This window comes from Poecilia reticulata, chromosome 19 (assembly GCF_904066995.2).
Source record: "Poecilia reticulata chromosome 19, P_reticulata-male-v2, whole genome shotgun sequence".
Taxonomy (NCBI): domain Eukaryota; kingdom Metazoa; phylum Chordata; class Actinopteri; order Cyprinodontiformes; family Poeciliidae; genus Poecilia; species Poecilia reticulata.
The window spans coordinates 6,140,989-6,166,426 of record NC_088848.1 but is presented as its reverse complement, the minus strand read 5'-3'; the positions used below and the strand labels follow the sequence as shown (position 1 = coordinate 6,166,426).

At 39.0% G+C, this 25,438-nt stretch overlaps 1 protein-coding gene across 4 annotated transcripts; it reads right to left on the bottom strand.

Annotated features, from left to right (window-relative positions):
* Positions 1-3,320: 3,320 nt before the first annotated feature.
* On the bottom strand, positions 3,321-25,372 carry kcnh6b (potassium voltage-gated channel, subfamily H (eag-related), member 6b). Of its 4 annotated transcripts, XM_081600632.1 has the most exons (13): positions 23,549-25,372; positions 22,131-22,244; positions 18,952-19,377; positions 17,436-17,829; positions 15,445-15,659; positions 15,103-15,355; positions 14,094-14,287; positions 13,329-13,434; positions 12,933-13,250; positions 11,810-11,987; positions 11,380-11,584; positions 10,257-10,595; positions 3,321-3,477 (listed from the first exon to the last, which is right to left on the bottom strand). In XM_081600632.1, the coding sequence occupies exons 1-12, from the start codon at positions 23,582-23,584 to the stop codon at positions 10,296-10,298; spliced, it is 2,739 nt and encodes a 912-aa protein (XP_081456758.1). In that variant the 5' UTR covers positions 23,585-25,372; the 3' UTR covers positions 3,321-3,477; positions 10,257-10,295. The 4 variants fall into 4 exon arrangements, with proteins under 4 accessions (XP_081456758.1, XP_008434981.2, XP_008434982.2 ...); XM_008436759.3 differs by lacking the exon at positions 3,321-3,477 and having other exon boundaries at positions 9,844-10,595; XM_008436760.3 differs by lacking the exon at positions 3,321-3,477 and having other exon boundaries at positions 9,844-10,595; positions 15,460-15,659.
* Positions 25,373-25,438: the final 66 nt, after the last annotated feature.

Here is a 25,438-nt window from a genome sequence, read left to right as displayed (position 1 = left end):
GGCCGTAGCTTAGATAGCGGCCAGCAAAAGAAATTAGAAACTATTGTTAGGTTCCTCATCAAAAAATGTATTGATGAGGAAAACACTGTTGAGCAGATTTAATGGGAAACCAGGTGATTGTGTTTTGCACATTGTAAAGCCTAAATCAGTTACAGCCACATTGGCTGAATCTTGTCTAAATTGTTGGAAAAAGTTACATTTGTGTTAATATGAATGAGTTTATTTGGAAATGTTTTGATGGGTTGAAACATCTCCTTCACTAAGAAGTGTGAATCACTTCAGAGCTTTTCCTGGTTACCATAGCAACTGTTATACTTCTACCCAACTGATGATGTCACTAGGAACCCAGGCTTTGTGTCATAGATTCTATGACATCAGCTCTGAACCCTTTGAATATCTTGTTACGTGTGTTCTAAAGCCAGATGCGCAGAACTCAACAGATTTATAGAGAAGTGCAATTTTTCACCCAGAGACTGAAACGCAAGATGGAGCCCCGTCGATTCCCCAGGAGGCCTGATACACCTATGCCTATGATGAGAAAGATATTTGACCCAGACCTCCCATGTGATTTTGGATTCAAGAAGAGCGTCAAAATTGAGGATCAGGACCATGCTTTAAGGAACTCGATTTTAAAATTACCTAAAATTAAAAAAGATATCCATCCTACCCCCATACCGCAACGAAAAGTAGAGATTCGGGAGGATTGCGTAGATTTTCAGGAGAATTCCGCCTCAAGTGATTCCAACTCGAGCACAAGCTCAGGTTTCCTTGTAAGTTTGGTAGACGGAATTGATATTCAGGCACGCATTAACCAGCGTAATGAATTTCGAAAAGTACAGGAGATGAAAGAAAGACACGAAGCTGCTCTTCGTAAATTACAGGAGAAGAAGCCAAGACCAACGAATGCCTACGCACGGGATGTGCAAAACTGGAGAGACAAGCGGGAGAAAACTCCTTCAAAAACGTTGCTGCAAATTGACAGAGATGGGCAAAAACTTCTCAACTTGTCCACGGATGTGGACAAGTTTAAAGCTGACAAGTTGAGAGCTTGTCCAAAACTCATTGTCCTTTCCAATGAGGATTCTGGAAAGGACAAACATGGCATACAGTTTAAAAAGTCTTTGTCACGTGGAAATGAACAAAAATTCATCAAACAGGTTAGTGAGAAGGCAGAGGAACGATTGGTAAAGCCAAGGCAAACACCCAGAGTTAGTGAAGGCAAACGGTCAGAATATGTACATGACGAGAGGGAGAAAAATGTTCACGAGCAGGTAAAATTTCAAGAGAAATGTAAGAAGATGGCCTATGAAAATATAGAGAATATAAGGAGAAAAGAATATGTCAAAGAAGCTGTTGAGGAGAAAAAGCTTAATCAAGAAAAAGCTAAGCAGGAGTTTGCCCAAAAGTTACTTGACAAACAGGAGAAAGAAAAGAAAGTCAAAATGCAAAAGTATTTGACTGATGCATGGGATGATCAAGTTGAATACAAACGGCAAAAGCAGATTGAAATGGACAAGATCATAAATAAAGGGTCTGATTCCTTGATGGACTGCGACATTCCTGATAAGGACAGAAGTCGTGAAATACGTAAAAAAATAGTGTACGACCAACTGTCACTTACAAAGAAGGAAGAAGCTAAAAACGGGCTTTTATGGAGGAAAAGTTACTGAAAGAAAGGAAAGAGCGGGAATCTGCAGAGCAAAAGCGTGAAAAACTGGAGAAAGAGAAAAAAGCTGCAGCTATAAAAAGTCTGACCAATTCTTGGGATTCCCGAGTTCAACTCAAACGGCAGGAGAAAAAGGAACAGTGTGAGATTGAAAGGAAAAACATGCAGACCTTGATGGAATTAGACAGAGTGTGTGGAGCTGCCAGGGAGGTACTTCTGCCAGGGAGAACTACCTCCCTGGCAGAGTCTGCAAGAAGATCTGCAAGAAGATCGGTGGGAACTGCTGACAAACATGACGACACAAAGAACAGACCTATACTGAGTAGTCAGAAAGTTAGGAAGCCTGTCACACTTCCTTTACTCAAATCCACCTCTGTGCACTTTGCTGAGGATCACCAACAGCAAATTAAAAGAGTAAAATTCCCGTCCATTTCCAGTCCCAGATAAATATCTGTTTCTCAGCTGGCCAAGGAATGTGATGGGAATCCCCCGGAGGAGCTGACCCAAGTGGCTTAGGAGAGGGAAGTTTGTGCCTCCCTACTTAGGCTGCTGCCCCCATGACCTGAAGAAAATGGATGGACGGATAGATGGATAGATGGATAGGTTTTCTCTGGGTGCTCCAGTTTCCCTTCAAAAACGATCGATTGATCGATAGATGGATAGATAGATGGATAGATGGATAGGTTTTCTCTGGGTGCTCCAGTTTCCCTTCAAAAACGATCGATTGATCGATAGATGGATAGATAGATGGATAGATGGATAGGTTTTCTCTGGGTGCTCCAGTTTCCCTTCAAAAACGATCGATTGGTTGATAGATAGATGGATAGATAGATGGATAGATGGATAGGTTTTCTCTGGGTGCTCCAGTTTCATTTCAAAAACGATCGATTGATCGATAGATAGATAGAAGATGGATAGATAGATGGATAGATGGATAGGTTTTCTCTGGGTGCTCCAGTTTCCCTACAAAAACGATCAATAGGTTTTCAGCTTCAGAAGGGAGGCCCAGACTTCCTTCTCCTCAGCCACTCCTTCCAGCTCCTCCGGGGGAATCCCAAGGCGTTCCCATGCCAGCCGAGAGACGTAGTCCTCCAGCGTGTCCATGTCTTTCTGATTAGCTTCCCTGTGTATTTAACCCCACCTGTTGTCTCTGTCCTTCGTCGGGTCCTCGTCATTAGTTCATCGTTCGTCTGTCCGTTTCCAGTGCCGCATGTCTTTCTGAGTTTGTTCCTGATTCTTTATTAAATACATAATTTCCTCATTACTACCTGGGTTTACCGGCGTCTTCCTCACTTACAACCATGCACATATGACAGAATGTCCCTAGTATTAGCTACGGCAGATATATGGCCAGGGCCGTACAGAGACCACTACAGGGGCAGGTGCTCAACAACAAAAAAGGGCCCATCTAACCGCCTTCTAGGACAGAATATTAACAGCCTCTCAGCTTTCAGAGTTTAATAAACAATGATAAATTACAAAATTGTGAGACATACAATCAGAGCTAAAGGAAATCTCTACATAGAGCATAACACTATGCATATGTAAGATATTTTATTAGTAATTTCTTTCTGCAGATCTATTTTGTAAATCAGAGCTGGTGGTCTAGCTCTGGTTTACATATTTGTCTTTACAGAATTACACTATTAAAATATAAACAAGGGCACAAAGCAACCTTTATGCCCTTGTAATCTTTTTATAGATTACAGATTAGTGGACTGTAATCTATAAAAAGAGCTTCCTGTTTGCTGCAGTGGAGATGAAGACGGTCCAATCAGGAAAGCAGAGCTGCATCAAACTTTAAGGTGGAACTGCAGAAAAAAGAAAAAAACTAAAGCAAAAATTGAATTGTTAATGCATGTCACCATGAGAAAAGCCTACTGAGTTTTGCTTAAAAAAACTTTTTTAAACATTTAAATCCCACATTTGTCTCATGAACAGCCGTCTCATGTCTCAGTGATTGTTTTTGTTAAACAAACTTATTTGTGCATGTCATAAATCTTTTCTTCATATTCTAAGTTTTTGTTTGACAATTTATTAGTAATGTTCTTTGACATGTTGTGTTGTACCTTTCATGTTCATGTGTAAATTATTGAATACAACATGTGAATAATTAGTAATTGTAATCCATCCATCCATCCATCCATTTTCTTACACGCTTGTCCCTTAATGGGGTCGGGTGGGTTGCTGGTGCCCATCTCCAGCTAACGTTCCGGGCGAGAGGCGGGATCACCCTGGACAGGTCAACACAGAAAGACAGACAGGACACACAACCATGCACACACTCACACACACACCAAGGGAGAATTTAGAGAAACCAATTAACCTGAGAGTCATGTGTTTGGACTGTGGGAGGAAACCCGATGAAAACCACGCATGCACAGGGAGATCATGCAAACTCCATGCACCCAGAACCCAGAATCTTCTTGCTGCAGGGCAACAGCTCTACCAACTTCACCACTGTGCAGCCCTGCGCTACTGTGCAGAACTGTAAGAACTGGTTTTCTGTAAGAATGTCATACAGAAAACATTTTCCTGAACTCTACTGTGACTTTTCAGTAGTTGATTTTATGTATGCCAATGAGTTTTAGCATAAAAGATTAAATCTCAGCCTAACTTGAATGTTTAAAGTACTAGCATAAAGAGCTGCATTTTTGTGTACAGTGCCCACTTAGTTTTTAGTCAACAGGTCATGTTTGATGAATGCACTAAATCTGGTAGCGTTGCGATTGTATTTAATGTAAAAATTTCAGCACCTCTGCATCAGTACACATGAACCTCATGCTAAACAGTTTTTATGGAATATTACCATGGAAGTTATGATTAGTTAGAAAGTATCGTTCCAATTACTTCTACGTTGTTTTTTTTGGGTTTTTTTTCCGCTACTGGAGTTTTACTGCAGTTCACTTTAAGACGTTTGTTGAAGTCTGGTGGAGGTGTTGAATACTTTTTTGCTTTTTATTCACCCCTCTAAATCATTGAACTCAGGTGTCACTTCCATGTCCACAAACGTGTGAAATCCAGCAGTGAGTCCAGTTGTGGAATGATCTTGCAACTAAATATTCCACCAGTAGCTGGAATAGTGGGGTTATAACGAAGTGAAAGCAATTGGGAACTACAGCAACTTGGAAACAAATTATCAGGTCAGTCAAATCAAGAAGTGAGGTCAATGAAAGCTGAGCTGGGTAAGTGTGCAAAGGTCTTCAAAGTTCTACAGAGTTGATGAATACAGACCAGGCACGTGCAGAGGGGGGCCTGGGGGGGCTTGAGCACCTGCCCTTTTCGCTCCGTGCCCCCAAGTGCCCTTTTGGTCAATTTTTAATTTTAATTTTTTTTTTTTGTATTATTATTTTCTAAGCCCTCTTCTGACACATAATAACATGTACTAAAATGAATTTTTTTTTTTGTACAACATAATAAGCCCTCCGGTCACCTTGTTACCTTTGACCTTTTGCCCGTGACGCATGACGCAGTTGCCTTTCGCGCAGTGAGATGAGGCGGCTAACTGGAGCTCAACGTAGTGAACGTTCCAGATTATAAAACAGTTTTTGGTGAATTATAAAAAAACGTTTTTGGTGAATAAAGTGGAGTAACTTGCTACGTGTCAGATGACGGAAAACGTTGAAGTATCGTTTCTGCTTCAGCTCGGAGTCGCGGTTTAAGCAGAGAGGTAATGAAATACAACAGACACTGACAGGCCTCTGCGTCTGCCTTTCTCTGAAGAACTACTGAGCGGGAGGAGACAGCCAGGTGAGGAAAACTGTTCTTATCTATCAATTCACTATTTTATCATATAGACATTAGGCTGTTGTTGTTGTGCTATTAGCTAGCTGATAGCTAACGACTTTGCTAGCAAAACTAGATAACTAAAAAGCTTCTTCCCTGTGTATGAGGCACATCGCCCGTCCAAAACTTATCATCTCCATTATGGATATATGTCCAATCTTCTAATTTTCTTTGCTGCATCATGTACATTGCATTTATTCAGGCGTTAGGTAAATGTATCTTGAAGGAGAATAGCACTTAAATAACAAGGATATTCATTTAGAATTAAAAATAACTCGCCCTGAATTACCATAATAGATATAGTGTGTCTCATTAATGAAGGGGGAAAAAAACTCAACCCAGACTTTAGTTTAGGGTCTGGTTTGCAGAGCATGAAGTTACATTTTTTTTCCCAATGGGAAAAAAAACTGACCTCAGTTAAGTAAAATAAAATTGTAATAACTTTTGGAATTGTAATGATTTCTTTTTTAAAAACAAGTTGTTTTTTTTAAAAAAACTTAAAAAAAAATAATTAAATAACTAATTTTTGTCTTGTGAACTTAAAGTTATTTGCCAAACATAAACTTTTATTTGCACACATCATGAATCTTTTGTTGTGATTTTAGGCCCTGCTCACAACCAGTGGCGGAGCTAGACTTTTAAAGTTGGGGGGGCCAGGAGTAGTCCTGGCTCCCCCTTGCACCCCCCAAATCTCGGGGGGGCAAAATTTTAGGAAGCTCTGTTTGGACAGGTAACAATAGTTCGGGTCGGACCAGAATTATTAGCCTGATGGTGGTTCGGGCTTCTGATGAGTTTACATTAATGAGTTTGGAGCACACAGAGAAAAACTAAAGAGAATTTTATGATCTACTTATTATAGTTTAAGTAGAGGAATAACAGCTGACTGTTGAGAGAGGAAAGAAATTAAAGTGCAGATCCGTTAGGCAGAAACAAGCGCAGAGCGCTGGGCAATAAATGCGCGTAAATGCTCCAATCAATCACACATGAGATGACAAACGCCAAATATACAATACATAGTTACACTGCTTACGTTAATGATGTTTTAAAAACAAAACCAGTAAAAACTTAACCTAGTTAATATGCCAGATTCCCTCCTCAGCCTCATTTTGATAAGAACAGAGAGCAGTTCGCTGGTTTCTGTCCAGACTGTGATCAGCTGACCACTTGGTGCTCAGACAGTTTCAACTTTACGCGCAGAGAACATCGTGGAGCTCATTATTAATCAGACTAAGAACAATATCTGTCAGAGAATCATCTCTGATCTGGACGCTTTAACGGACCAGAGACTTTGGAGCGCCTAGCGCAGCTGATCCGCTTCTGCTGGTTTTTCTCCCGCAGAGGGAAGTGATGCGGGATCAGGAAACGATCAGAGTTCTGCCGTCTTCTAATCACGTCATTTTGGGAAATGTTACCTGATTTCAAAAACGTTCTCGCAGAGAAATATCAAACTTTAAGGTGGAACTGCGGAACAAAGAAAAAAACAAAAGCAAAAATTGAATTGTTAATGCATGTCACCATGAGAAAAGCCTACTAAGTTTTGCTTAAAAAAACTTTTTTAAACATTTAAATCACACATTTGTCTCATGAACAGCAGTCTCATGTCTCATGTCTCTGTGATTGTTTTTGTTAAGCAAACTTATTTGTGGAGTAGTCCTGGCCCCCCCAACTTTAAAAGTCTAGCTCCGCCACTGGTGACGCGTTCAGGGTCCTCGTTATTATCGGTAATTACTTGTTGCCGGTTTCGGAGATGTTTGCACGGGAAATAAGGAAATCTACATATACTATGTGCCGTGAACGGTTTACGCCTCGAACTGGACTGTCCGAACGGACAAATGGTTCCGATTGCTGCTAGTAGTTTCGAGAAGGAATACAACAAGGTAAGCTCGCGGAACCTGTTCATTCCCTGATTTCCAAAATTAAATTTAACTGGGGGGATTTGTTGACTGTCCAACATTTTATTTATGCTTCAATTACTATAAAAATAAGACTTAAAATGTTAAAGGATAAGGTGTTTTTATATGTTATAGTCTGATCTTATGTATATTAGGAGTGGGCATTAGGCCTGTTAATAAATTTTCCTGGACGATAAACGATCAATATAAAGTTACTGCGATAAATGATATTGTTGCTTTGAGACTATTTTCAAGCAATATAATGGTAAAGGCACACTAATGCAAAAACACTCGAATATGAATAAGCTTTCAATTTTAGTGAACAGTTAACACGGGAACTGGAAGACATTTTAAATATACAAAATAAACAACAATAATAAATAAATAAATAAAATGAATTATGAAGTCTTTGTAAACAAAATTATTCTTTTAAAAAAAAGGGGTAGTTGAGACCAAAACACCAGACTTTTATCATCCAGTTTTTGGTAGAAAACCCTCCGCCCCCAATAAATTATGCAAATAAAAGTTATTGAACTTGTTTTATCATGTGATTAAATTATTTATAGTTTATTGTGACAGGCCTAATTGTATCGTTTATCACTTGTCTTGACAAAAGAATTAAGAATTTTGATTTATCATTTGCATGATAAATTTTAATGATAGTATGATCAGAATTTTTTTTTGTCATTCACTGTTTGCTCCACAAGTGCATCAATAAATATCAGTAAATTGAAAACTTGTGAAAACGCCCTAAATTTGATGCAGTAACTAATTTTGAGCAGATGAGGGAGCTGTTTAATTTGCAACACAGTAAATCATCCAGCATGGAGGACCCCATACCGGCTCACACAGCCGAGAGAGCCCACTGAACCTAAATAAGGTAACAGCTTGGAAATACTCTGAGTTTGAGGCGTGGCGCTCAAACGAGACACGAAGCCATTAGGAAAAATGATCAAGGTCAGTATTTTGTTGGAGAAAACACTTTTCATGAATAAACATTCACTTTACACTCATTCTGGGTTCATATTGACAAATATTGTGTATAAAAAAACAGAACTTATTACTTGGAATAAACATGTTATTTCTCAGCTATGAACGATCAAATGAATATCTGTCCATGTTCTCTTACTATTCAGGACGATGACTAAATAATAGAGATGTGTCGATCAGGTTTTTTCCTGCCGATACCGATCACCCGGGAGGGCCGATCACCGATACTGATCACATAATTATTATTTTTTTATCATAAACACTACCGGTTACATTATGTGGAAAAAGGAAACATGAATTCACCTTAATTTAGACAAAAACTTGTTTCTAATAACTTTTTCCAAGAAGAAAACTAAACAAAACAGGCATTCTGCAAATTGTATTGCTATCGGTAATACTATCTTTAACAGACTGATAACATATGAAGGGTCTGAAGAGACTAAATAATGCAAAGAGCCAAAATAAAACCTCACAACATTGCCAAAAAGTTCAAGTATAAAACTTAACATTCAAAGGCAAATACAGGTTCCATTACAATAAACAATCCAGAGTTACTGAATGAAAACTTCCTGATAGCATGGCGGCTAGCTGATTACTGCTAGTTCTGATTGGCTGTTTCTGACTGAGCGGAGTAATTATGCAGAACAGGGAGGAGATCGATTATTTTTTTTAGAGATTATCTGTCTCATGTTAGGACAGCGAAAGTTTTAATACGTATGTAAAATGTATTGTTTTAAGTTAGATGCTGCACCTTTAAGCAGAGGTTCGGTGTGTAAGCAGAGGTTCGGTGTGAGAGTCACTACCAGGTGGCGCAGAAGCGGCGCTCCGTCTGTCTGTAGCGCATAGCAGCGGTTCAACAGCGACAGCAGAACCAGCGTCTTACATCGCAGCTCGAAGACTTAAATAATTTTGCGGGTTATTTGTTTAGCTTTCTGACCGTCATGCTAATCCGGGTGTTTGTAGCTGTGCGCTGCTTTACCTGCTATCTGATCCTCCATATGTCTTTTTTACTGCAGTGAGCCTCGATGTAGCCAAACTCCGTCAAGTATGACATTGTTTTTATGTCGTATTAGCTTCATCGTGTTGATGCATTTTGATGTGCTTCAATTTTCCGCCGCAACACGCAAACTTCCCCATTCACTCAGTGTGTTATAGTTCCACATCGCTTAGGATTTGTTGCTGCGCGTTTGCGCAGTGTGAAGGAAAGAGGAGACCAGCTGCACAGGCAGGCTGCGAAATGAGAAGCAGGTGATCGGTATCGGCAACAAGAGCCAATGATCACAGATCATGCACTTTTTCACGAAAATCGGCACGATTATGATCGGTGACCGATCGGCACACCTCTACTAAATAAATAAACATTACATAGTCTTAAGTGCTGCTTTCCCTCGTGACAAACTGAAATTTTCCAGATTTGTGAAAAATCATAACCCAATGCAATTTAAACCTCAAATAATTACACAACTGTCACGTTTTTGGCCAAAACCCGACAAAAGACGTTACAAAATATTGAAACTTGTCTGTTTCCTGCTGTCTCATGTTCCAGCTTTATTTCTGTTGCAGCAACTTAATTTACTGCTAAATTATTTTGTTACTGAAGTAAGACAATTTTGCACTTAAAAACTACTATGTGGACCATTTGTCATTTGTTTTAAAGCAACTTGATGTATTTTGTATAGAAGAATGGTTGAAATACTTTTCAGACTTTATTTTCTTAAATTGGGAAACCATGCATTTGTTTCATTTCATAGTTAAATTGGATTTTATGTGTGTATGTCACATAAAATCCATAAAAATTTGAGGTTAAGACATGAAAATACGTGGAAAAGTCTATGAATACCTTTGCAAGGCACTGCATGTGATTTTTGCTTCATGTTTTTCCTGATAGCTGTTCAAAAACAAAATAAAATCTCGTCCAAAACCTGAGAGGCGTTTGGTTCTGTCCAGGTGAAGCCGGCCGGTCAGGTGAAGACGGGCAGCGCCGGGTCTGAGGCGTGTTTCTGGATCTCAGTGGGTTCTGAGCTCAAGTCCAGGTTCACCGGTAAAGACGGGAAGCGGACCGTCTCACACAGGCTCACGTCAGGTTCAAGGGTCGATCTGGGCGGTTGCTGTGGTAACGTGGGGGTGAAGCCGGCGTGGGTGTCGGTGTCGGGGGTGACAGTCGTGGACATGGTGTCGTCAGAGGCTGCAGTCATGTGGATCCCGCTGGATAACGACTCCTGGGACTTCTTGGAGGATTTCAGATCCATCTGGTCCAAACTCTGGGGGAAAGAAAAAGATGCCGTGAAATTTACAAAACATTATTTCAGGTGAAAATTAGAAATTCAAGTTATTATTATTGAGTTTATCTAAGGTTGATTGTTCTTATCGATAAACTGACAATTAATTAATGTGGCCGTTTTCTTAAAAATCTGATTTTTCTCTTGCATTAAGAGCATCAACCGTTTCTCTAAACGGCAAATTAGGGCCGTTGTAGGAGGAGAGTAAATTTCCACCAAATTCAGAAATACTGAGATTAATCTCAGAAATTTTCTAGTTTGAAAAGTTGAAAGTTTGCTAGAAAAAACTCAGAAATATTGAGGAATATCCCTGTAGTATTGAATTAAAAAAAGACAATTTATGATTTTGAAAAGTCAAAAATTTGAGAAAAAAACTCAAGTTTTGAGGTTAATCTTAGACATTTTCTAGAGTTGAAAATTTGCTTACAAAACTCAAAAATATTGAATTAATCTCTGAAATGTTTAGCAAAAAAGGACATTTTTGAGTGTGAAAAGTCAAAAATTTGCTAGAAAATTCCTAATTTTGACATAAATCTTGAAAAATGTCACAAATTTCAGTTTCTTTTCCAAGAATAAACTAAATTTTTTCTAGCAATTTTAGCAACAATCAGCAGCGCCCTCTGCTTGAAGGCAGCCAAACTACAACACTAAAAGAAGACCTAAACCGACGTTATTAATCAAATTTTAATTTGAGAAATTAATTAACAATTTGTAAATGAATCGTTTGCATCCCTAGTTAGTTCTTTGGTACGTTGATTCACACCACCTGTTTGGAAGTCCTGCAGTCCATCCGAACTGGGGAAACTGGGTATCTGCTGTCCAGTACTGGAGCCCCAGTCCCATACAGGGCAGAGGAGTCAATGGGAAGCGTACTGGGAGACACGGAGCCGTAAGCTGGGGGAACTGGAGCCATCTGCCTCTGCAGCAGCTGGAGGATAACATTGATGTCAGCCGTCATTCGAGTTTCCAGCCTGGAGGGGAGAGAGACAGGAAGTGATGACGAGTCATTAGATACATCCGTCTGTCATCCATCCATCCATCCATCCATACATGCAAGACATATCTAACATTTACATGTTAGGTCAGAGTTAGGCTCCTATGCATTAACCAATCATCTCTAATGTTTTAATACAATGTACCTGTAAAAACACTTCTTGGATACTTTACGCCAAAGCAGCAGGGAATACTGAAGATACCTGTTGAGCTGTGACTGCAGGACTTCGAGTCGCGACTCGAGCTCACTGGGCTTTTCCTCTGGGATCAGAGCCGGGTTTGGGTTTGGGTTACCAATGGAAGAAGATTGTAAAACCTGATTGGACAGCTGCTGTTGATCTGGCCAGAATCGATACATTCCTGGCAGATTCAGCGATGAAGCTAAGAAATCACAGAGTAAAGATCATTACCATATCAGTAGTATTAGTAAATTGTTACAGTTGGACACAACAATTTGCCTGCCTGAGAAACAATACACTTCAACAAGTTTCTTTACATTTTTTCCATTAGTGCCATTAAAAACGTCATCCTCATTCTACATAACAAATATTCCCCTTTCCTCAATTTTTTAGGCCCTGCTACTAAAATAAATTATGAAGTTTAATTACTTCATAATATATGCCATTTTATGGGTGTAGGAGTTTAAAATAATTTTTTTTAAATATCTTAACCTATTAGAAATCATACAGGATACCATTTTGAAGAGATTTTAGCACCAGAAATGACCAAAAAAATCAGTTTACACTACACTTGTAAAAACGTCAGTAGAAAACTGTAAAATATCTACAATATAAATACATTCCTGACAAAACACTCAAACTTTTATATTATGCTCAGAAGTGTAAAAATACATTCTAGAAAATTCCTTTTCTGGCGCTTTTTGGTGGAAATTTGCTCCTTTCTATATATCAATGGCCCAAATACGGCGTTGTACTCAGTTTACTGAAGGAACAAATTAAAGTTTTGTTGTTTGACCGAGCTTGTGGCGGTGTATTTACGTGAGCCGTACTGGTGCAGCGTTATCCACTTGTAGTTCAGAATATGAGAAACGAAATGTTTTTCTTTGTATCGGTATCAGCTGATACTAAACCTCAGATATCTGTATCGGTATCGGAAGTGAAAAAAGTGAATATCTATAACAACCTGACCGAATTGTGTGTAGGTTCCATAAACAACAAGACAAAAAAGTTAAAATGTAATAAAATAAAAAAGGGTGTCCAGGAAGGTTGATCTGAAGCCTGAAGGAATTTCACGTTACTGCAGTGAAACTGATTTTATCGGTTGCTTTATGTCGATAATGCAATGCAATGCAAGACTCATCTCTACCTTGGTGGCCCTGGTTCAGCGCCGCGTCCCTCCCCACCAAGGCGCCGCTCTGGGGCAGCTGTGGGGCCGCAGTGGGGAAGGGGCCCGGTCTGGGGTTGTCGCTGGGGAAGGGGCCCGGTCTGGGGTCGTCGGTAGGGACGGGGCCCAGTCTGGGGTCGTCACTGGGGAAGGGGCCCGGTCTGGTGGTGTGAGTGGGAGGCTTTGCCAGATCCTCGCTGGACTGGGAACAGGAGGAGCTCCAGACGTCGTCCCAGCCGTCCTGAGGCGGCGAACAGTGGCAGGACTGATGGGGGAACGAGTCTTCGTGGTCGATTCCATCTGATCAAAGGAAAATCTCTGGATGATGTAAACCTGCCTAAACGTGATTAGAGTCGGATTTAAAGCCTCGTTTCCTACCTGGTCTTATTCTGCAGTCCAGGGGGTGGACTCGGTGCCGCGCTTTGTGCCGATATTCACCGTCATCCCCAGATTCGTTGATTATTACTGGTGGCATTTGATCAGTCTGAAGATCAAAAATCACATTTAATATTCAGACGTAACGTACACAAGTTTTCAAAATGCCTGATTTGCCTCGACTTTTTCTCAGTGGGTTTTTTTGGAGGGAAAGACGAAAACAAATGCGTATTTATGAAATGAAAGGAAAACGATACATATTCTAATATATGATAAAGTGTTTTATGTATTTATATTCAGTGTACTTTTCAGCCAGTTTTCAGGGCGTAGGGGTTTAAAGTAATGCTAGACCACATAGCTAGAAAAAAGTATTAAAAAATAAGCATTTCTTATCCGTTGATATTGATAATTATTGATTAGTCTTTTTATTTAAATATCTGAAATACTGCCAAAGTTTCCATTTTATCTAGTTTTCACTCTATGCTGCTGTTGTGGATTTTTAAGTAATTATGAGGCGCAGTTAAGAAACATTAAATGGCTACTGCACAAGTTACTCAACAGGTTGTTGCTAGGTAACCAAAGTGTGAGTGAGTTGCTAGGTAACCAAAGAGTGAGTGACCAAACTAGACCAACAAAACTTGGTAAGGTTTGTGTTTTTTGCAGTGGAGATGGTAGTTGTAATCCGTAATCTTTTGTTTTCATTTCTGGTTCTTTCTTTTTAAACAAAGTTGCATCAAATCATTTCTTTGCCGAGATTCTCCAACGCACGTCTCGCAGGTCGTAGGTGATCTCCAGGTTCCTCCAGAAGTTGTCGGCAAAGCTTGGGTACATGTCAAGCACATCTAGCAGGTCTTCCCTGGGGATGCGGTGCAGGTCGCAGTAGGTAGTGGTGCACACGTCCGCGTTGGACCGACCCGGTTCGTCGTACAGGTGGATGGGCTCGCCGAATATGTCGTTCTTTTCTACAGGGAAAAAAAGAAATAATAATTTTTATTTGAAGAATTAACTCTCTTTCACGCCAACAACTGCATTTCCATTAACATTAGAGTTGCACAAATTGAATTAACAAAAATAAATTTGCAAAAGTGAAACATGACCATCTTTTAAAAAAGTGAATGTTTTTCAATACAAAAATTTCAATGGAAACACTTTTTTCTGAATCACATGATCAACAGGTGGATGTAACTACAGGCGAAAAACGACAGAGATGCCAGGAAGTAGTAGAAGGATGATGTTTGTTTTGTTTTTTTCCGTGTAACGTGCAGCTGGCTCTCACAGCATCACACATTTCATTAAAAGTTGTTTATCATTCGAACGTGTTGAATCCTACAATGGTGTACTTGGGCCATTGTAGATATTAAAAAAGTATATTTCTGACGAAAAACAAACAAACTCTGAAATACTGAGATAAATTTAAAGAAATTTCTCGCAAAAAATTTGGAAATATTTGAGTCAAAAATGTTTTACTTTTGAAGCAGCAGCTATGGTCAAACAGTAGCTGCTGTTTCCAGTGTTGTAGTCAAGACCACCAAACCCGAGACCAAGTCAAGACCAAGACCATCGAGACAAGACTAAAACTTTTAGGGTCCGAGACCAAGACCAGTATTGAGACCAAGACTGGTGTAGGGTACTACAACGCTAGCTGTTTCCATTTGCTTCATGGAAGCACGTCAATTTTGAAAAAACTTGTCTTTCAATAAGTAGCATTTGCTAGTATTTGCTAGTGCATTTGTGACGTCACGTGCAAAGGGGCCAATAGAAACACAGCTACCTGTACCTAATAAACCCACAACAACATAGTCCCTCATGACTTGGATGGAGCCACGGGAGATGAAGAAGAGGGAGTCCAGGAAGTCTCCACAGTGGATGAGCGTGTCCCCTGGAGGAGCATGGACCGTCTTGATCCTCATAGCTAACGTCCGCAGACAGGCTTGACTGCCTCCATGGAAAGCCTTGCAGTTCTGCAGCAGAGAGCGATTGAGGTGCAAGCAGATGTCTGCCTGCAGTGACTCTGGAAACCCCTTCAACACCTTTAAAAGGAGCAAAACAAACACATCCTCACATCAGAGATTAAATGTAACACGTTGGTACCTGACAGTGCAGCTACTGGAGGACACACCTTTGCTTTACTCACAGCATTCATGTCTATGCCGTTGGTGTAGGACCAGGCGTGCTGGAAGTACTCCTCCAGCCGTTGGCGCAGGCCGCCAGGAATCTGGTGGAAGCGGATGAACTCTTTGACCCGCAGCATTTGGGTGTGGTAGCGAGTCGTGCCGGAGTAAAGCCTCTGGATGATCGCCGACACGTTTCCGAATATGCTGGCATACATGAGGGCTGCGACGGATTAAAAAAGAGGAGAAAATAAGCAATTATAACTAGAAAATCCTTAATCAAATATGTGTCATCAGAATAATCGATAGCTTGATCGGTTTACTAAAATAATTATTAGTTGTAGCCCTGAAATGGACAATCTTAAGTTTATTATCGTATCTTAACGGAGTTTGAGAGCCATGCTAAGAAAATACAAAATAAAAAATTGCAAGAATAAAATTGAAATTATACTACAATAAAGTCGTAGTATTACATTAATAAAGTCATATTTCGTATTATCATATTCGAAAATGTGATAATCTCGTATTATCACTATTGATAATATGAGATTATCAAATAATACCAGAATAAAGTCATAATATTATGACTTGCCCTCCTAGCTCTGTCCATCCCTGGACAATAAAGTCATAATATTATGACTTTATTCTGGTAAGATTATGACATCTCAAAATATTGTGACCTTATTCACATTATTAGTGTCATGTTTCTGGCCCGTCTGCCTGCTATGTTTTTCTCCTCAGTACTCCTCTCATCAAGCTCATCTGGTTCACCTGCATGCTGCTGCGCTGGAGCACAATCAGGCTCATGTCTTCCACCTGTTCACCAGCAGTTATATTCAGCTCTCAGGCAGGCAGACGGTGCCAGATTTTTGAAAGCCTCAGAGTGAGTAGATATCCAGCATTTCTTCCTGACCTGACCACGATCTCGAACACATTTTTGTCCCTTGGATTTTCCTGCCTTGTCTTGCCCACGTCGGATTCTTCACTGGCTTCTGTTTTCTGGTCTCGACCCCGTTTCTGCCTTTTGACCTCTGCCTCCTGCCTCGCCCTTGGATTTTGTCTGCCTGATATTGCCTGCAAGTGTTGGACCCTTTTTCCGTGCCCTGACCACTGCTCTTCGCCTGACCCTCAGAGAAGTTTTGCTTTGTCCTGCCCAACACAAAGAAGGTTAGTGATTTTTTTTTTTCTATTCAACTTTTGACCTTCCCCTCCTAGAATACAACCCTCTAACCTGTTTCTCTGTCCTCAGAGGTTCCTGTTCCATTGCTCGTGGCTGCCTGTCCCATACCCTGATCCTCAAAGAACTTTAATTTTTACGTTGTGTCTGACTGAAATTTCGGGTCCTCAGTTCTGAGCATTACAGTTAGGAGTTAATTCTCATTGTTTTGACTTTATTCTGTAAGACTTCTCGTAATGTTACGACTTTATTACCGCATTATCATGTTTGATAATACAATAACCTTGTATTATAATTATTCATAATAGGAGAATTATCATACATACAACATCAAAGTTATAATACAACTTTATTCTCATATTTTGCATTATGTTTGATAATTTGACAATTCTTGGATTCTCGCTAATAACATGAGAATTAGCAAATAATAGTAAAATAAAGTTGTAGTGTTATAACTATTGTCATATTATCATATGTGATGCGAAAATCTTATTACATATGAGAATTAGCAAATAATGCCAACAAAGTCATAATATTACGACTTTATTCTAGTAATATGACTTCTCAAAAATATTTTGACTTTATTCACATATTGTTACGTGTTTATTCACGTATTGTTTTGACTTTATTCTGTACAACTTCTCCTAATGTTACAACTTTATCGTATCAACATATTTGATAATATTAGAATTATCAAATACTATTATGACTTTGTTCTCATTCAAGTTTAGTCTTGTAATATTATGACTTTAGTCTCGTAATTTAAGAAAAAAACATTTAATGCTTGGTCGGAGCTTTTTGTGTTCTTTGAATCCAACTCACATCCGATGACCATGACGCAGATGGAGAAAATCTTCTCGGAGTTTGTGTTTGGCGAGACGTTCCCAAACCCGACGCTCGTCAAACTGCTCAGGGTGAAGTACAGAGCCGTCACGTATTTGTCCTTCACCGACGGCCCGGAGGTGGAGTCGCTTTCGTTGTACGCCTTCCCCAGCTGTTCAGCCAGGTTGTCCAGCCAGCCGGTCTCCGTGTACGGCCTCTCCACGAAGCCGATGGCGTACCAGATGCAGGCGAGCCAGTGGGCGATGAGCACAAAGGTGCACATGAGCAAGAAGAGGACGGCGGCGCCGTATTCGGAGTACCGGTCCAGCTTTCGGGCCACGCGGACCAGCCGCAGCAGCCGAGCTGTTTTGAGCAGGCTGGTTAAGGTCGCCATCTTTAGTTTCCATGGGCAACAGGAGAGAAAAATGTCATGCAAAATTAGACAATCAGAATTAAAATACAATAACTTGGGAAAGTATTCCTACTTCTTGAACTCTTGGTGTGTTTTTTGGGGGATTTTACATAACAGACACAAAGTAGTACTTAATCTAAGTGTGTTTTCACACCAATAAATAGCAATATTATGGGCTGGTTCGCTTTCATATTGCATTGTCAAAGAACCAAACCAATTGAAAAACCTGTTCCCCTCCTCGCCTGTGGTGGCGCTGCATGAATAACCACTGAGGGAAATGACAAAAAAAAAAAAACTGAAGCAATTTTCTTCTTCCTTGGCTAAAGCGTAAACAAAAATGGAGTGGAGTCAGATTTTAGCGGTTGTAGAATTTCTCTTTGTTCTTTGGTTTATTTTGGTTGATTTTACCCAGAATGCCCTGTGATGTAGTCCGCTTCCTGCTTTTGGAGCGGTCTCCAGTCCGCTTGGCGTTCACATACGCATTCAAAGTGCACCAGAACTCACTTTAACCAAACCAAGACCTAAGTTTATAGGCGAACCAGAGTTTGTTCACTGCAAAAATATAAAATATCACCAAGTATTAACTTACTAACTTATACGTAACTTTTCAGCAAGATATAGGAACTTGTTTTAAGTCAACAACTTGATGAAAAAATACTAAATTTACTAGCAGATTATTTCACTTATAACAAGACATTTTTCCCTGTTATAAGAAAATTAATCTGCCAGTGTGACTAGAACTTTTTCACCAATAATGAGTAATTATTTACTTAAAACAAGATTCTGTATCTTGCTGAAAATGTTTTATAAGTTTTGTCCTATTAAAAGTGTTCTAAGGTATTTGCACTCGAAACTAGACCAAAATTACTTGGTAAAATTTTGTATTTCTGTAGTGACTTTTTTTGGTTCTCACCAGAAAATTGCAGACTGCCGAAAATTGACGTCATAGTTCAGTTTTTTCTTCTGCTGATTGACCCAGATGGACTAATGAAGAGAGATAAGATGACCAGAAAATCACACGAAACCTCTAAGAATTACAAATATGAAAACTATCACACTACAACTTTGGTCCAACACAACAGATTGCAGCAAAGAAATGTTCACCTCGTCAGACCCAGATCTGAAAATGAGAAGGTCAAAGGGCGTCGCTGCTAGCATGTCAATCGGAAACCAGCCCTTGATGTAATGCTTGGCTATCCGGCTCGGCTGCGTCACGACGACGTCATTGTGGTCCACATACGTGGTGCGGAAGTTGATGATTATGTCCACGATGAAGAGCACGTCCACCATGAGGTCGGCCACGTTCAGAGGGTTACACGTGTAGCCGCATCGTCTTTGCCGCGGGTTGCCGTGCTCGTCCAGCAGGAAGGCGGCTGAGTACGGGGTGAAAACGGCCGTGTAGAGGACCAGCAGCAGAATGATCCAGTCCCAAAAGGCCTTGAAGGGGCTGTAATGGAGCAGGATCCACCATGTTGTATCTGGAACCTGGAGTTTGTATTCTGGCAGAACGTCCGACTCCAAAGAAAGCACCTGCAGTCGGACAACGGTACGTTATCCCATGACCACAGATGGCAAATACAGGAGTAAAACTCTGCCAAAAACTTAGAAAATTTCTAGAAAAAAAACGTGGAAATTTCTGACCTCTAATAGTTGCAAATTTGTGAGAGAAAAAAATCAGAAATGTTGAGATTAATCCTTGAAATTTTTTTAGAAAATACTTGGAAATTTCTCAGAGCCAAAGGTAAAAAAAATAAATAAATCTTTGACTGTTAAAGCTAAAAAAAAAAAAAAAAAATTTAAAAAAATCTAAAATGTTTGACTTTGCAAGCTCAGAAAATGTCAAAGTTTTTTCTTGAAAGATTTTGAGATCAATATAAACATTTCAAAAATGTTTTTATTTTAATTTAGTCCATTACTGTCAACAATGACCCTAATATGGTGTCATGTATTTCTAACCTATAAACACTTTTTAGTCATTTCTTCCGCGTGTAAAATATTTTGACCTAAGGCCAGGTGATAAATCAATTCTATCAATTAATCTGAGTTTTGGTTTCTGAAGGTTTCATTTTTGTAAAATTTAAATTAAAACATTTTTTTTACTTCATATCAACCGTATAGCAAACTATTAGTGCTAAAGAAGATTTATATTTTATTTAATGACAAGAATAAAATCATATTACAAAGACTTCAGTTGTACAACAAGAGAGTTGAAATAATGCAAAAGTAAAGTTGTGATATTAGGAGAATAAATAAGTAATTGAATGAGTATGCCAACGAGAAAAATAAAAAATTAAACTGACTTTGAAGCAATCCAAGCTTATTTCTCATTAAAATAACTTTTTTCTATTAATTTTAAGACATTTTTCTGGTAAAATGTTGTCTACATTCTGCTAATCTTATGATGATCTTGTAATTAAGCTAATGAATGAATGTCTCAAATAAGCCACTTTTTGAAATATTTCATTTTTTATTTATTTATTTTTTTTTTAGAAAAGAAAGTGAAAATCGATTGAAATTTGAAACTGGATCTGATGTGAATTGATCAGATTTTATTTCTAAGGCCTAACATCTTGTCTCTCGCTGAACAGAGCCTCAAACCGGTTTTTCTAGAAGACGTTTCTGTCATTTTATTAATTAAGACGTCACAGAGGCTACGTTTTGAAGAACATGTCTCCTGTGATTAATGTTGTCCAGGCTGACTGACCATCTGCGGGGCTGAAATGATGAACTGGATGTTGCACCGAGTTAATTTCGTTCCCCCGTCAGTGCTGTTGCTATTGACTTGCCTAATTTCAAACGAACCTTCTTGAAAAATACCCCTGACCTTCCTGACATATCTGTTAGCCATATGAATCCATACTATTGCACAGATAGATCATCCCACAGACAGGAGCTGGAAGGTCACAGGTCGGTGCTCGCTCAACGTTTGGCGTTTGTTTACCGTCCGCGGTCCAGTGGTGCAGAACTGGGAGCCTGAGGGCTGCGCTGGTAACAACTGCAGCTCTCAGTTGAACTGCCACACGATGCATCTTCATCAGCCGCCCACTGATTTTTCCATTAGAGGGTTAATTAGTAGCAGCTTTCCATCATGGCAGCAGAGTTGGGACGTGAAGTCACAGAAAGATGGATGAATTTTACTGGTGACTGAGTGAATTCATTCATTCAGAGACCATTTCCTGGCTCTGCAACAAAACCAGGATTCACAAAACATTGCTCTGGATGTTTAAAGTTAGAGGGTTATTTAATTTATAATTACTAAGAAACAATATTTAATATTAAACAACAATAAGTAATTATTCTTAATTATAATAATTGATAATATTAAGTTCCCTTTGGGATTATTAAAGGGTTTTTATATTTTAATTTGTTTCACCACCAATTTAGCTGGTTGGTGAGTTTCATCAGTCGGAATAAATGTCCTGCAGACAACAGCAGGGCTGAGCAATGCTGCTTAAAAATTAAATCTGGTTTTGTTCTTTTAATACCAAATCTGATTTAAAAAATAAGTTGTTGCATTCTTTTCTAAAACAAATCAAAAACATAGAAAAGTGGCTTTTATTCCAGTTTTTTCCTACCCTGAGTTGTACGACAGGATCTCACTGCCAGACTACGAGATTTTTTGTTTTTGTTATAATGAGAAATTTTTTGTCGTTTTATATGATATATGACAGAATATTAGGGCCATGGCAAGAAAATAAGAAAAACTTAATTACGAGAACAAATTCATAAAAGTCGAAATGTTATTATGATGTCTTGTAATACTTTCACTTTATTCTTGTATTATTTCAATTTTATTCTCGTGCAGCTTTAATATTTTAATATGTTGACTTTATTCCGGTGCAGATTTTATCTCAGAATTTAGGACTTTATTCTTGTAATTTTTTATTTTTATTTTTCCTTAATATGGCACTAATAACCTCGAGTTCTCGTAAAGTTACTTCATTCTCCTAATATCGCGACTTTATTCTGTTGATATTAAGACTTTATTCTAGTATTATTTCGATTGTTTTCTAGTAACAATAGGACTTTATTCTTGTAAAAAAAAACAATTTTGGCCTGACTGTCATACTTTGTTGTGGAGTTGATCTGAATTAAAAGTTCAGATAAACAGAAGCTGTAAAATTTGTCAAACAAGATGGCCGCCATAACTTTGAATTATGGAAACCCAAGGAGTTTATTGGTGGGGAAAAAAAAAATAATCCAGATTTTAAAAAAAGTAAATATTCAAAACCCTAAGATTGGACGGCATTCGAGCCTTGATGTGGTTCTGGTTCTGGCCGTACCTGCGTGACCTTCTCTGTGACGTTCTGAGCCCGTTCCTTTGCCTGCGGCGGGCTGAGCAGCTCCATCCTGATGGCCGGATCCTCGCCCTTCATGGGGCCCAACCCAAACCTCACCTGGAGGAACGATGCGTAGTTTAACCTTCAGTCCTGTAATTTCAGTTAGGTTTTTGGAAAGCGCTTGGTTTTTGTGTAAAGTCCTTGAAAGTGCTTGATATTCAAACTGCACAGTTTGGTAATAAATTGCAATCTGATGCTTGCTTAGAAGCCTAAATTTGGAAAATGGTATTTGCAGTTGAAACCAGATGTTTTCATGCACCTAATAAGAAAACACATTTTTTTTCTCACTATCTGAAGTTAAATCAGACCAAACCTTTCTTGTTTTACATCAGTTAGAATTGGCAAACTGGCAAATTAGCGAGAACATTTTTTAGAGATTTAATTTTAACTTGAGCAGGAAGGTAATTTAACATGATTTGTTTGGGTGTTTATTTTTCCTAATTTCTCAGTGACTTGTTAATTTGTGTAATTGAAATTAATGTTGGGTTAACATTTAATAGGTTAAACAACATTATTTAAATTAGTGTTTTGTTCTGAGACCAGTCAAGAGAGAGGCATTTCAATGGAGCTGGGCGATATATGGCTGAAAAACATATACAAGCTTTTCCTGTCAGTCAGTATCAATAATAATTGATTAGTTTTTTGTTTTAAATATCTGAAATAACGTCAATCTGGTTGTGTGATCTTTTCTGTTTTATCCACAGTTTTCACTCAATGCTGCCGTTTTATTTATTTTTAAGCACTTATGAGGCAAAGTGGCAAAACTTGAAACTGCTACAAGTCACTCTATAAGCTGTTGCTAGGTAACCAAAGAGTGAATGAGTTGCTAGGTAACCAAAGAGTGAGTCAGGTAGTCGGTTCCACCAACCACCTGTGAGTGGCTAAAGTCTTTCAGTGATTATAATGAATATTGGGTATTTTATCAGACGTATTGATCCTGATCACATGTCTATTGTGATGTTATTGATTTATTGTCTAGCCCTATTTGAAACCTTCAAACTGTCATATTTTAGTTTACCTTGGCCCTTCTGTCGAATACTATCACTAGAGATTTAAACTTGTTGGACTGTAAAAGTTTGAAAACTTACCTAAAAATGATTGAAAAGTGCTTGAATTTTAGAGTGGGGAAAAATGTATGAGCCTTAACTCTTAGTTTGTACCTTTTTATTATTCACCGTAATGTTTACATAAGACTTTGTAATCTAATTGCACTGGTGCTATATTGATTTTTAATATACTTTTCTTACACACTTAATAGTAACACTTGGGTAAAAACCAATGGTTCTTGTTGGGTGGTAAAAAAAATAATTATCTGACTAGCTCATCAAATCATTAAAAGTATAAAAGTAAGTAGAACAAACCTGATTTGATCCAGAAACTTGGACTGTTTTAACCATCACTGGTAGGATCCTTCGTCGCGCTCCGAAGTGTTTTGTTCTGGATCCATGTTTGTGCGAAAGTAGCGCTCTTCCTGCTAGCGCTGTGTGACTGCGGTTGTCGATGTCGGACCTCCCAGCCTGGCTGGCTCAGAGTGCAGGACTGCCCTGCAGCACACCAACATCGGAAGCCAATCGATGCCACGCTATAGCTGACAGGAAGCGACGGGAAGATCAATACTGGGCATTGATAACAAAGCGAAGGGGAGACAGTCACCGGGTTTCCCTTTTAGCATCACGTCAACATGGCGACGGTCTAGAAGGGAGTTTGATTTGGGAGAAAAAGTTTTATTATTTGCGATTCAGTGTTGGAAAAACATGAAGCTTGGTTGTAATGTATTGCTACATTAGAATTTGTTGGATGCATGTTGTTTATGTTGGATGCTATTGACTGACTGACAGTACGGCAGTATGTAATGATCCATGATGTTGTTATCCTAAAGTGTCCTTCAGCTGTACCCTTCAGCATCAGTGGCATTAAAATTAATTTTATCAACATGAACTACTTTAGGAGTTTATATATCTGATGTAAATGGAAGAACGTTCCACAGAACATTTTTATTTTGTATCACATTATGCTTTTGTGTCATTCATCAAGTTTTTGGTTCACAGTTGAAGGAACCCCAAAAACTGAAAGTTAAAGTCCAATATGGCTGCCTTGTGAATAAACAAGCAGAAAGAAACCACTTCCAACGCTGCTGCTTTTTATCTCATTCAATCAAACACCAGCCTGTTGCCTACCAACCCACGCTGAACTGCAGTGCGTTTGATCAGCTGGTTTTACTGCTGTACAATGGCTGCTGGAAAAGATGCCTGTTTTGTTGCTCACTTACCATCCAGAAACCACTTGCTGCATTCTTGTTGGCTGTGCAGCGGGATCCACTTCTACTTTTCACAGATGTACAGTTTCATAACTTTGCATCTGTTTGGAGCCATTTTCAAGTGAGTGTAAAAGTTGAGTTTGGGGGCGTGGCCAGCAGCAGCTTATTTGGGTTTAAAGTGACAGGAGGCAGAACAGAGCAGACTGAAATCTGATGATCTAATAATGATTCTCTGCAGTAAAGCAATGATTTCTTTACAGATCTATCCTAACCTGTTCAGAAAAACATAATAGGCCACCTTCAAGATAGTTTACGCACCATAAACTTTGCTGTATTTGGGTTTGTGTCAAAATGTTTCAGTTAACAGCACATGGGGCCACAAAAATTTTAAAACAAACTTTTTGTGCCTTTTTTATTTCATGTGCTCAATACAAAAAAAATGTATTGAGCACAGATGGGTTTATTGAAACCCACAATGGTTCAATAAACCCACAGATGGGTTTATTGAACTCAACAGACTAGCCTGATTTTTGTAGAAAACGGATCAGTAAATCATTACAGATGCAAAACCTAAAAAAGATCCAATTCCTAAATTTTTTAGGGTTGATTGGTTTCTGACTTGGGCTGCAGGATTTGCTTTTGACTGAAAGCAGGTCAACAAATTGTCAATAAATAGGAACCTATTTTTTCCACCTAATATTTTTCTTAAAGATGTTATTTATCTGTAAAAGATGAAAAAATGTCCATCTGCAGCAACCGATTGCTTGGCTCAATTCTAGAATTGAGGTTGGCCACTAAAAGTCCTCCAGAGGGCCGCAGATGGCCCCCAAGCCGCATTTTGAACACCCCTGCTGTCGCCTGTACACATATTCTTTATGTTCAAGGAAGCATAATAAGACTGGGACTGAAAACCAGTTGATGGGTTTTGAATTATGGAGAGAAAAATGTGTTTTCTAAATATAATGGAAACGTTTTCCTTTAAATCTGCTACTTT